Genomic DNA, 13,545 nt, shown 5'->3' with positions numbered 1-13,545 from the left:
AAAAGATCCGCCTCAAAGAACGATTCGTGCAATTTTACTCACAACCTCTCTAAAAATACAGCTCACCTTCAGGGAGTGGAGTGGAGACCATTGTGCTCTTGCAATAATACACTGTATACAGCTTTATTTTATTATAGTATGCCTTTAAAAACATAGAGTATACGTATTCATACAGGGAAAAGTTTATAATAAACCTACAAGAAGAAGAACTTGCTGTAACATTTTTACCTTTACAGTGCAACTTTTGTGTATTTTATGTTGTTGGATTCTTTGTATAAATGAGGCAAATAACATGCTATCGATGGTGGACAATAAGGCATGTAACGAGCATATTAGCTGTTTGTTGTCGTATCTACAAATATAGCGTATGTATAGAAATTAATTTCTAATTATGTACCATATTTTACCAAAGCCAGATGGGCATAACAATCATAACGATATTTATGAGTGGGAACGCTTAAACGGTGGTTGATGATTTAGACGGAAAATTTAAGTGTAACACACAATTCTGTCAACATGGCTGCCCCCTCGAGGAGTCTTTTAAGAGGTCAGTTTTAAGCATTACATATTATTTTACTTATATTCCAATGTTTTTTCAGATTAATAACATGCAAGCTGCTAAGTGCAGAATATAGTGTATATATATATAATTTGCTGATCGCACAACATCTAACGTTACAAGCTAACAGTTTTCACCACGATCTCTTATAGTTATGCTTAACGTTATGTGAATGTATGCAGCGTGTCTGTCAAAAGGATAAATTATATTATTTTAATATATATTAGATGCATTATTTTGGATTGAGTAAACAGAAAGGAGCCACATGTTTTTAAATTGTTACATAAAATGGCATGGCAACCAATAATTGATGGCATTAATGGCCACTCACAGTATCTCTCAGTGACAATTACTGTAGTAACTATGGTATCTTGATGGAAACTTTGGCTAGCATGGTACATTTAGCAAGAAAGCTGCCTAGTGGTCAATCTTTAGATCCACTCCCTTCAGTCTCTTTATTATTAAGTAGTTAGTTGTAGTGTAATCATTAATATAAATCAGTTGACCGAGTCATTTTAATTCTATTATGCTCATGTGTCTTGTTTCAATTACAGTATTACCCAGGTGTCAGAGTTTGTTCTTCACATGCAGAGCTCCTTCTGTCTCCTGCAGCTCACTGAATGCAAACAGACAGCAGCATGTAAGATCCTACGCTGCTACCAAGTAAGTTCAGTTTACACAATTTAGTCTTTACCTTGGTAAAAAGGTTGTCTAATAAAATTCAGAAATTCAGAAAAACTAAGAAACCATGCAAAAACATATGCAAAGAGGAGTCATGTTCTTCATCAACTCTTTTTTTGTAGACAGAAAGAGAAGAAAGAGGAGAAGGTTCAAGAAAAGGTGGTGAAAGAGAAAAAAAAGGTTGATGACAAAGACAGGCATAAACCATATGGACTCACATACTGGGCTCCAGTAGATGATGTGTACATGGTGAGGTACTATCCAAAACCTGTCTATGAGACACCCGTGGCCATTGAAATGCTGAAGAACTTTCAGAAACTGGACTTCAGTCCTGAAAACCAGCCTGTGTACATGAATCTACGTCTGGACATGAAGCTGGAGAAAAAGGTACATCTTGCGTGGTTGTTTTATTAAGCTAAGTTTGATTTAAGTAATATTTGCTTAAAATAATAAATTAAAGGTGCAGTCTGAAAGAATGACAATTAGTGGTTGAAATGGGTACTGCAGTCCAATTCAAAATATCGGAGATTGTCGTTTCTCCCACCACCTGCTCCTCAGACAGGACGGCGCTCACACGGGTTGCCAGATTGAGCACACGCAACAGGAACGAGCGCAATGGACAATGAAAATTGGCAACGCGCAGTATCATTGACCAAAACAAAAACAAACATTCCAGCCTGGAAACGCACATTTCAAAATAAAATAACTGGTTGTAGAAGTGTTTTTCTGAGAAACGAGTGTAGCTGTGTCTGAAACTGCTCACTCGTTCACTCATTCACTAATCCCTATACAGTGTATGTCATTTGAGTGCACTATATCTGCAAGGAGCAAACGAAATGAAGTGAGTGAATTCGGACGCTGACGTATACACTGTGCGTCGGAGAGCTGGAGCTGTCGCAGAAACGGCTTCGTCACACGTAGTGACACAACTCCTTTTAACTCCTAACTCTATGTTACTTACTTAATAAAATAATATTAACAACAATAACAATCATTAATGACTTTATTTTGTAATTAAATATACCTCTGTGCCAGCTTTGTAGTTTCATCGATTGAAATTGTTAGAAACTCTCACGCTCACAGATGACGTGGTCGTTGAGCGCCCTCAGGCAACCGTTATGATTACATTCGAATGAATACGCACAGATGATTAACGAATATTTTTAAATCATCCACCAAATTATCATCTCTTCCGTTCAGTTTAACGAGTAAACAGCAATGCCACAAATTATTAAAACACCTGGCTGTTAGTAAAACACATTAAATTGAGCTAATGCCTAAATAATATATTTTAATAATAAAATTAAATATATATAATTTACCATATTAATATCATTTCATTTAAATTTAAAATTCATCAATATAATATTGTCTCTACATTTTAATGTGTTTTATTCAAGTAATTATTAATAAAAAAAGGTTTAAAAAATCAAAAACCTAAAACTAGCATGAAATAAATGTTGAAGCAGAAATAAGAAAGCTGTGAAGTAATCTCTGGTTTAAACTTGCGCGCTCAGTCCTGTCCGCATTGGATTGTGGGAAATAGTGCTTCAGCAAGTGTACATCGAATGTACAGTCGAATTCAGAGAGGATTGTGGGTAAAAGTAGTGAACGGATGTAGGGAATAATGCCGTTCACTCAGAATTCGGACACCACTACAAAATGGCCGACACCCGATATAGTGCACTATAAAGTGGATAGGGAGCGGTTTCGGACACAGCTTATGTGAACTTTGCATGTTTCCTCAATATATGGAAACATATTATGGTATTTTTATGCTTTAGTAGAGTGAAAAGGTTACATACAGCACTTTTAAGAGAAACATTTTGAACTACCGTTCAAAAGTTTGGTATCTGCAAGATTTTTTTTTATTATTTTGAAATTAGCTTATGAAATTAGCTTATGCTTACCAAGGCTGCAAATGTTAAATAAAAAAAGTAGTGTTTTGAAATATTCAAATTTGTATTTCTAGTTAGTATGTCTAATCTTTTCCAATTTGTAGTTGAATTTATAAAATGATTGTTAATTAATGAATTTGAGTGGTTGCAAGAACTATTACACTACTGTTGAAAAGTTTGAGGTCAGTAAAATGTTTTAATGTTTTGAAAGAAGTCTTAAGTTTGCCAAAGTTGCATTTATTTAATCAAAGTACAGTAAAAATAGTAATATTGTCAAATGTTATTACAATAGAAAATAGTTATTTTAAATTGCAATGTTTTAAAATGTAATTATTTTTATTTATTTTTATGGTAAAGCTGAATTTTCAGCATCATTACTCCAGTCTTCAGCGTCACATGATCCTTCAGAAATCATTCTAGTATGCTGATTTACTGCTCGAGACAAATTTCTTATCAATGTTTCTTTATGTGCTACTAGCAAGTTCAAAAGAACAACATTTGTTTGGCTTTTCTTTAGTAGTAATGTTAAAGTCTTCCCTGTCACTTTTGACTATGTAATGCATACTTGCTGAATAAAATTAATTTCTGGGCCTAAACTTTTTAACTGTAGTGTATTCATTTAATAACTCAAACCACCAGTAATTAATCTGCAAAACTAGAGTAACTAACCCTGAATTAATTCTGCAAAAAGTTTTGTTAGTTTGCTGGAAATGTGTCCAGGAAAGAGCTTTCCCGTGCTTTAGTTGAAGTTGTCAGAGACAAGTTAAAGCTGTTACGGAGCTGTTCTTGCTTCAAGAAAGCTTAAATGTATTAAGTTCTGCTGTTCTACACCATATTACGATGATTCTTGAAGGTTCTTGACCTTGTATTTTGTATAAAAAAAGTCTGATTGCTGCTAAAATACGTAATATGTGACTAATACAAAAGTCTGTCTTTTCTTGTGATGGTTCACTTTTAATTAAATGAGTTCAATGAGCTAGAAACAATGTTATTTTGAGTTAACTGGATGAAAAATACTTCTCCTTAGCATGGTTGCAGAAACATTTCAGCACTATAACTGCAACAAACAATGATATTTAAACGGAACATTAAACCTTAATGAAATTCCATTTGTTTTGTTTCAGAAAAAAGTGGATCCGTTTGTTAGCACAATTCACTTACCACATCCCTTCAAGTCGGACAACAACAGAATAGTGGTTTTCACTGAGGTGGGAGCATCACTCTGTGGTTTACGTTGAACAATATAGGTGTCATTGACTGAATCGATTAGATAAGAATTTACAGCTTCAGTTCAGGAGACTGTTCAGTTTACATGCATTAATTCTAGAGTTATGGCTTTACAGAATCCAGATCAAGCCAGAATAGCGATGGAGAATGGAGCAACAGTTGCAGGTGGAGCAGAACTGATTGACAAGGTAAAGCTCATGAGAACTTGTTGGCTGAGAAGGTCTTACTTTTTTAAGTTTTCAAACAAAAAAGGTCCCAGTTACCCTGAATTCAACCTACGTTTTGGCTATAACATAGTAATCATTTATTGAAAAGAGCATTGTTGATTTTTTTGCAATTGCTCATTTACTTTGTGTGCCTTTTAATCAATGGTAATTACAGATTTTAGTTGATGAGATCACAGCAGATTTCTACTTGGCCGAGCCAGACATTCTACAAAAGCTGCTTCCTTTGAAGAACAAGCTGAGGAAGAAGTTTCCCAAGAGCAAGAGAGGTCAGTGAGTTTCCCCATGTCATGTAAGGGGCATGGTCTATTAATGTACAACTAAATAGTGGTTAAATTGGATTATTGTGTTGTGTTTCTTGCATCAGGATCTGTTGGAATAAATATACCCAGAATGCTTGCATTGTTCAAGACTGGTCATGAATATATGGTGGAGGACATCTATGTTAACACACAAGTTGCAACAGTAAGTCACATTGAACTGCTTTGGGTGACAGACATTTCTATCTATATATAATAAAGTAAGCGTGAGCAGGGTGATATCTGCTTATTTTCATATCTATGAGTTTGTTAACTCCCTTTGGTTTGTTAAACAGCTGGATATGCCTAAGGAGTGTATTTTGGAAAACATTCATGTCATTGTAAAAGATGTGGCAAGCCATAAACCAGCAGAATTTGGTACGTATTAAGTATACGTTTAATTTATTCCAACCATCTCACAAACTGTGAGCAAATGCCAAGGCTGAATTCCTTTGAACATTTAAAAACTACAGAATTATGATGACTACATGTTTTTTACCATGTCCATGCTCTCTACAATAGATTTGACATTGGTGGAACAACTTCTCATATTCTTTGACTTGAATCAAATGTCTTTTCTTCCAGGTCCATTTATTGACCGAGCAATTATCTGCAGTAGGTCGAGTGAAGGTTTGCACATCAAAATCGATGAATGGTTGCCACAAGAAGAGAAAAAGGCATGAGATTTATATGTATATATTTGCATTGTACAAAAAATTAGACTGCAATAAAATGGTAAACGTGATAATTGTGTGATTATTCTGCAGCCAGTTTTTACAGCAGAGGCATATTTTAGGTAGAGATACGACAGAATGGTCAATAAGGATGCCCTGTTGCGTAGGATTTCGGCCCACATTGACTTTCCTATCGTAATGGAGATTAATTTGTGATTATATGGAATGCCTCAAGTTAGTGTATTTAACAGAGAATTGTTCACATTCTGATGTGGGGGTTAATTTTAAGTTTTTATTGGAAAATGATTATCAGTCTTGCAATTTCACAACTATTTGTATATGTGACAAATTTGGCCTCAACTTCACTATAGTCCTCCCTCTGGGGGGAAGACGTCACTTTTTATATTCACATATTTTTATACTATGTTTAAACCTTCATACACTGGGACCTGAACAAAAAAAAAAAAAACCTTTGTTGGTTCTTTTTTCCCCTGGGCCTTACATCCCCTATCTATAACAGCAGGTGGCAGTAGTCGCTCACACACTTTTTCTAAACTAATTAAGCTCATATTTAAGTTTTTTGTCTTCATTTTTGGCATTTTCAACAATATTCTTGTTAATGGCTAAGATAAGACAAAAGCAGGTTTTGTTGCAGACAGCATTAAACCATAAATATGTTGTTACAATAAAGAGCTGGCTTCTTAAAAATATTACTTTTTTTTTAATAGCCAATCTTACTGTAGCATATGCTAATAGATTTTAAGATGATATTTAAAAAATATAGCAAGGTTTGAATTTCTTCAATTCTACAAATGTCCTTTTCTGTTTTTGCCCGTGAATGAGCACAACCAAGGATCAGATTGCGCTGCTGCACGTGACTCTCAGGAATCTCTGACCCTAAAGTGCACTACTATTTTAAGTATTCAAATGTTTTTAAACGTTTAATTCTGATGAACGAAATTTAATTTCCATTATTCGAAGTTTGGAATGCATGTTTACACATAAATTAATTGGCCTAATTAAAAAAAAAAAAAAAAAAACGCATTAACAGAAGACCACCACAAAACCCAATCCACGTCAAAGCTTTGATGGCCACAGGTTTTGTTCCCACAGTGGTAGAGGTGACGGAGGAGGGGGTTTCTCAACTCGTGAACGCAGCTGGTCGTGTCTCCAATAACTCACTTTAAAGAGCAGCTCGAACGCTCAGTGGTCGTTAAATGCGTGTTCCTCTGTAATTACTCGCGTTCAAGTTGTCTTTGCTATGGCCCCGTACTTTTAAGAGGCAGGGTTTTCGTATAGGAACTGCTTTCTGTGAGGAAGTTTCGCTGGAGTGCGCACTGGTCTGGATGCTTCCCAGTAACGAGACCGACTCTCTGCAAGACTTCCAGCTCAGGCGCTGCTGAATGATTCGAGTCCTCGGGAAAGAAACGATGATGCGTTCTAATTCACATTCAACTTAAAGCGACTGTATTTTTGAGCATTTTGGATTAACACAGGTTCTAAAGTGAATATGGGTCCTATTTGGATCCTTCTAACCGTTTTAATTGGATTTATCACCATCTCCCCCGGAGCAGAAGGTTGGTGTTATTACCGTGATTTTACTGAATTCAGTTGAAAATGTGTTGCCTTCTATAGGTAAGAGCTGCAAATAAGCGCGGTTAGTTGAATAAAATAGATTTACAAATGTGTATAAATCAGTTCTCCTGTAGGTGCGCATGGGAATGCAATAAAATAGCAATGCGCAATACAGGGTCCTATTATAGGCTACTATTAAATAACTGAATGACTAGTCTTAGTGATGCTGTTTATGAAACTGCGTCCGCATCCTGTACGGATCTCTCTATCTGAATCTTCCTACATCAACTTGTGATGCATTTGCGTGAATTCACTATAACACACTAGTTATTGAGAAGTTGATTTACAGTCAACATGATTGGTTTTCAAGATGAAAGTGTATCCTGACGGAAGTAGGCTTTCTTTGAGAAGTAAAACTTAACATAGACATCCTACTTAAATCTTAAAAAAAAAAAAGTTTCTGGACCATGTTTTCACGATTATCTGCATGCAATGTAATGCTGTTTCATATCTTAAATACATTTATTCCCTTGCCCGATGCCTATAAATGAATACAGTTTAGCTACATTGTTATGCATTAGGCTAAGTGTATTTTAGTTCCCACCTGTATCTGTTAACATGGCAAATGAATGTCAAACTTTTAAAACGGATCAAGAATGATTAAAACCTGTTGACTGACATCCTTTTCTCTTTACTGCTTTTGAGAGTAAAACGTTACATTTCATTAATGAACTGTGTGACAATCTTTTGTGTTCTCTCAAATTGGGTGATACGGGCATTTATGAATGTCCAAGACATTGTCAGACACATGATTGCCATGACTGTGACATTTGTCCACAAGTAATAATGAACTTGTTATTTGGCCTGCTAGTGAAAGCTGATGTATTGATCCTCTTCCACCCTTGTTCACCTCATTTTCTCCATCCACAGGAGCATGTGTCCATCAAGGCGCATTGTTTGCGGTACGTATCCATTCCTCCTCTTGTTTTCGCTCCCTTTTATTCTGAGCATTAATGTACTTGTGTTGAGATCTGGGGCTTTAAGCAATAATCCTGGTCCATTTATGCAAATCAGACATAGTGTCTTTAATTATTTAGTTGCCCATTATCACAGCACTGACATTGAAATGAGTCGCCTAGTAAAGTATCAGTAAAAATAGGTCTCACAGTCGCTACAGATATATTTGAGGAGAAATGCCTTATAAATAATAAACATGCTGACTTTGTGAATGGTGCTGAGAAGGAGATGGTCTAGATTGTGCACCTTGAGAAATGGAAAGAAACCTTATATTTAGGTCTCTCTTTTACAGCTTAGAAATTGTAAGACACCTCTCAGATTCCCATTCATTTTGCATTTGTGAATGATAAGATTGCCCTTTTGTTGTTCCCTTTGCAGAACTAATGGTTTGTATGTTAACGTGTGTGTGTAATTTTATACTTCATCCATGATTACTTGCAGGAATAGTAACATTTTGAGTGCAAAGACACTTTCTTGTCATTACAAGAGAAAATACCTGCTTCACACAAGCTTCATATGTGGAACTGTGGTGCACAACAGGTTTTCTTCACGGTTTAATGTGAAATAATGACACATCTTGGTCTCTGCTATTGTGTAATGACAGTAATTAAAAGCAGTGTAAACACAGCAGCAGGATTCCCTCCTTCACTGCCCTGAGAACTGAGAATGGAAGTGAATGGTATGCGCATTTTTCCCTAAAACTCTGCTCCTCCTGGGATTCAAGAGGCTTTGTGGGGAAAATGGGGAGCGGGTTGGAAAGACAGTCATGGGCAGGTGGAGACATGCTGGAGGGAGTCAGGAAGAGGCTCTTTGAAGTTCAAAAGAAAAGTCAGCCAAAACACCTGGACAAGGAGCCCAAGTGTCCTGATATAAGACAAAAAAGACAGGATTTAAGTTGCAATTATGGCTCCAAACTCTTTTCAGAAGTCGTTAGCAAATCAAAGCACCAGTTAAGTGAATGGTTAAACCCTGTCAAAACGTATAGCTAATTGGTCTTTTTGGTTTATTTAGTTTCTTGTTGTATTAGAAATAAGATTAAGAATTCTGTATACTTGTATAGCTTTCTTCAGTTCAGCTAATTATGTGTTTTGTGTCAGCTTTTTAACCCTTTGTTTGATGATAGCAATGGAAAGTAAAGGTACACACTACCTTTTAAAGGTTTGGGATCAGTAAAAGTTTTGTTTGAAGGCAAATACTTTTATTCTGCAAGGTTGCTTTAAATGGATCAAAAGTCAATTTTAAGACATTTATAAAAAGAAATCTATATTTCAAATAAATGCTGTTCCTTTGAACTCTCTTATTCATAAAAGAATGTTAAAAAATGTATTATGGCTTCCACAAGTAAGCAACACAACTGTTTTCAACATTGATAATAATAATAATCAATGTTTTCTGAGCACCAAATAATCATATTAGAATGATTTCTGAAGGATCATGTGACACTGAAGACTGGAGTAATGATGCTGAAAATTCAGCTTTGCCATCACGCAGTAAATTACATTTTAAAATGTATTAAAATAGAAAATTATTTTAAAGGATAATAATATTTCACATTATTTGTGTTTTTACTGTATTTTTGATCAAATAAATGGTGCATAAGATAATTCTTAAAAAAAAAAAAAAAAAACTTTTGAATGGTAGTGTATATACATTTTTTCTCATTTTTTATGGTGTCAGAAACTAACCAGTTGTTGTGTGTAGCAGTGCCATGAAGGTGAGCATGTATATGTAATCTGAAGAGCCTGTTGAGGGTTATTTGGCAGTTGGTCTAAAGTTTTTCTATCATTATTTTTAACTCTGCTACTTCAGCCTTCAAAAGCGGAGAGTATTCAATAAAACAGCAGGTGAAATGACAGATGCAGACTTCTCAGGAGTGTTAATTTCGTTTTAGCAAAAAATGGCAGAAAACAGCAGTTTTGTGCATTTTTACTGTGAAGAGTCCTTGCAATAATACAGTATAAAGATGAATGAGATGCATTGCAATAGCTCTCACCCTTTCTATTCAGCAGCACATTCTGAAATAAGGTACATCACCACATCTAAACATATCACTCGTGCCCTGGAGCACAAATTCCTTGCGTTGCAAGTAGTCCGCCTCCAAGCAATCGAAATGTAGGGCAACTCGAGAATTCAACTGTCTAAACACAGACCCCTAAAATGACAGATTTTGGCTGTTTGATTGGTTTAAAATAAAGTATTTAGTTCATTAAAACATATCTATAATTTTCTTGGAAGTCAAATAGGAATTAATTGGAGTAAAATATTTGAAGATTATTGGGATTGAGGAATTTGGAAATTAACTACTTACTGTCTTGTAAATAAGATTTGAACCATTTCTCCGTATCTTGTTTAGGGGTTTTATTTTGCAATTTTACCAGATCACATGCTATGTAAATACGATTGTGCTGGGTTATTAAATAGAGAATGTCCCATTCACCCATGCCACCCATGATGTTTTTTAGTGTGGTAGCCATATTTTTCAGAGGATAAAGCCCTAGGCTTCATGACCTTAAGGCTCACGGAGGTTCTCCCCATTTTAAGCCTCATTATTGTGTTTTTCTGATTTTCACATAGAATCTGTTTAACGATACAGGTCACTTAATACTTGACCTGTTTCATTATGTCTCAATGCAACTAAATCTGAAGTTGAACCCTAATCCTGCAGACTTGTGAAACATGCATCCAAACATGAAGATGACAAGTATCTACTTCATAGAATTGATCATCTCTGTTGGAAGCAGTCACAAACCTTTTTATTCACTGTTGGATTTTATTTAGTCAAACAAATAGGGCGGTATATCATTTGTAGTAGGCAGGGCCTGATTTTATTCATGCTACATTAATAAGTCAGTTAGTTCCGCGGGTTTCCTGTTGTGGATAACTTCACATGGCTTTTGTGGGTAATCCAGCAGGCCTTTAGGTAACAAACTGGCTTTAATCCCCTTTCTGGCCCATTGAACACATACAATTTTGTCCCACTTATCAAGCTAAACAGCAATATGACAAACCATTTGGGTACAGAGCACAGAGGGAGTTTTTAAAAAGTGGCTTAGCAGTCTTTAAATTCCTGGATCCAGGAATATCTTAGAGCACAGTTTTTGTTCTTCAAGCATGCACATAGACTTGCTTAAAGCAAACACCCTGCTTGACTAGTAGAGAAGCACGCCAGACTGCCAGAACTGTCTAAAACCTCTGCAAACAGCTAGTTCTTGCTTGATGGTGCCTTTTCTGAGTTGTTTGTCTGAAGGTCATCGCCTTTTGTTCCTCAGTTCATTCCAAGTGATTATCTTACAGCTCTAAGCTGAAGCGTGTTTGCATCTTGTCTATTGCTGTGGACAGATTGGTATAGTGTGCATTCTTAAACATGACCTCACAGGAACAACTAACTTTTGTCTAATGTTTATGTTAGAAATGTGGTCAAGAACATTTTCTCCAAGCAATCTCTCTCTCGCCACGTAAAAAGTTAAACGGAGGCACATTTTACCTTACTTGTGGCCATGATGGCCAAACAGACGTAATTGCAAACTTGCGTGACTTTCCTTCCTCTGCGCAACACAAATGAAGATATTTTGAAGATTGTTGGTAACCAAACAGTTTTGGTGACCATTGACTTCCATTGTATTAAAAAAAAAAAAAAAAACTTCTTTCATGTTTCACAGAGGAAAGACATTCATATGTGTTTGTAACAGATTGATGATGAGTGAATGATGACAAACGTTTAATTTTTGAGTGAATTATTTGCCCGATAGGAGAGATGAAGGTTTTCAGAATTGAACTGAGATTGCTTTTTAAATTCCAATTGAATTTCAATAAGTTGAATTTCAATTGAGGTAGCAAATAGGATATAGAATTGCAATTCAGATTGGAATGTAAGGAAGAAGAATGTAAGTTAATTGAAATTCAGTACAAAGTTTTTTAGGTTTAAAAAAAAGCAAAGTTTGTAAAACAAACATTGAATGTTGGCTTGACAGGGGCTTGAAAGTTTTGAAAATTCTTTAGAAGCCTTGAAGTTTGAATGTAGATGGATATAGATATGGATGGATGGATGTTTTTGTCAAATTAGCAATTTTTTACCTTAGGCTACTGTGGTTTGAGTTTTAGTTTTTCTCAGATTAAAATTTTACTCTAGCTGGGAGTTCAGCATACTGTGAGATGTCATGAGAAAGTTCTTGCAATGAACTCCAGAAGATAACTCTTGAGTTCGGCTACCCGTCACTCTCCCTTAAGTGCAGTCTCTGGCAGTAAGAATAATACATGTTCAGACTTGATTCAATTCGACATTTGGATTCAACACTTCATGCACTACAATTTCATCCCATGCTGATCCACCAAAAGCTGGAGGTTTCAGAAATGGAGGAATACTGTAGTGCAAGATGAACTGACAGGGCAAATTTCAAAGGTCAATTTGAGGGTGAAAGACTCATAAAGTCTTGATGAGAAACTTTTTGGAAAAAAATCTCACATCGGAAGTTATTCAGCATCTCCGTGTGGTTGTCTGCACATCTGTGACTTCATCTTGCTATTGTTTCTGTTGTGTTTTTAAACATGACTCCCTCTGTGAATTCCATGGAGACAAGCGGAGGTGAAACGACTGAGGTGCGGAAAGATGGTAGCCTGGGGAAAGACAGCCAGACAGGCTCCAGCCTTCTCCACCCTCAAGTGCCTAATTTTGGTTTTTGCTCATGTTCTCCTGTTCAGTGGCAAAACAAAGCTTCCACCGTGTGGCCTGCCGCACAAGACGTCGGGACTGAGTTTGCACTTGTTATGCTGGTACAAAGAGATCTTCACACATCAAATCTACAGGTCTTGGCAAAAGTCCCAACTGATAAGAGGGGATCTAACATCAAGCCTCAGCCAACGAAACTATCTTCCAATTCCACGTTCTTTAGCAGCGTTTGATAATGAACTTAACTTGAGGCAAGCCCCTGGCAGGTTCATGCAACAAAATGAATAGCTTATAATCAGCATCATTTCAATCCAGGCTGGCATTTATGAGAGTAATTTATCCGTGATTTGTGATAAAAATGAAGGTGCGAGATTCTTATCTTGATTGTGTCTTGGAATTTTATTACAAAGCTTCTTTTCAGAGTGTTGAGTGGAAACTCTGGTGTCTCTTGTGGAAATATTAATCCACCTCATGAATGGCCCCTTATCATCAAGTCCCATTTTAAATGATGGGGAATTAGAAAGCAAACACATGACAGACTCTTTCAATGCTCCATAATTCAACTTTAACTCCTTTAATAGCGGGATTGGTCTTTAAATATAAGTACGGATAACATATGCACTGCAATCAAAAGATAAAACATTTCAGAGTCAATCATTTACACCGTTTAGTGTCATTCACATTGTCTTTAAAGTTTGTTGTGGTAAAAACATTGAGCGGATGCA

The 13,545-nt window shown here is 36.1% G+C and overlaps 2 protein-coding genes across 3 annotated transcripts in view; both read left to right on the top strand.

Annotated features, from left to right (window-relative positions):
• Nucleotides 1–468: 468 nt before the first annotated feature.
• mrpl1 (mitochondrial ribosomal protein L1) lies at nt 469–6,577 on the top strand. The gene is made up of 9 exons (XM_079871598.1): nt 469–547; nt 1,114–1,222; nt 1,363–1,627; nt 4,263–4,346; nt 4,482–4,553; nt 4,747–4,858; nt 4,957–5,054; nt 5,185–5,266; nt 5,474–6,577. Exons 1-9 carry the CDS (start codon nt 517–519, stop codon nt 5,569–5,571), a joined length of 951 nt encoding a protein of 316 aa, XP_079727724.1. The 5' UTR covers nt 469–516; the 3' UTR covers nt 5,572–6,577.
• Nucleotides 6,578–6,671: 94 nt separating this feature from the next.
• The window catches only part of fras1 (Fraser extracellular matrix complex subunit 1), a 124,708-nt gene continuing 117,834 nt past the window's right edge, over nt 6,672–13,545 (top strand). For both annotated transcript variants that reach the window (XM_079871597.1, XM_079871596.1), the window contains exons 1-2: nt 6,672–7,139; nt 8,068–8,099. In XM_079871597.1, the coding sequence (XP_079727723.1) occupies nt 7,073–7,139; nt 8,068–8,099 (99 nt within the window). In that variant the 5' untranslated portion in view covers nt 6,672–7,072. The remainder of the gene's footprint in view (nt 7,140–8,067; nt 8,100–13,545) is intronic.

The sequence above is a fragment of the Squalius cephalus genome (assembly GCF_949319135.1).
Source record: "Squalius cephalus genome assembly, chromosome: 5".
Taxonomy (NCBI): Eukaryota; Metazoa; Chordata; class Actinopteri; order Cypriniformes; family Leuciscidae; genus Squalius; species Squalius cephalus.
The sequence above is the reverse complement of the archived record's forward strand: the minus strand, read 5'-3'. Positions and strand labels throughout refer to the sequence as shown.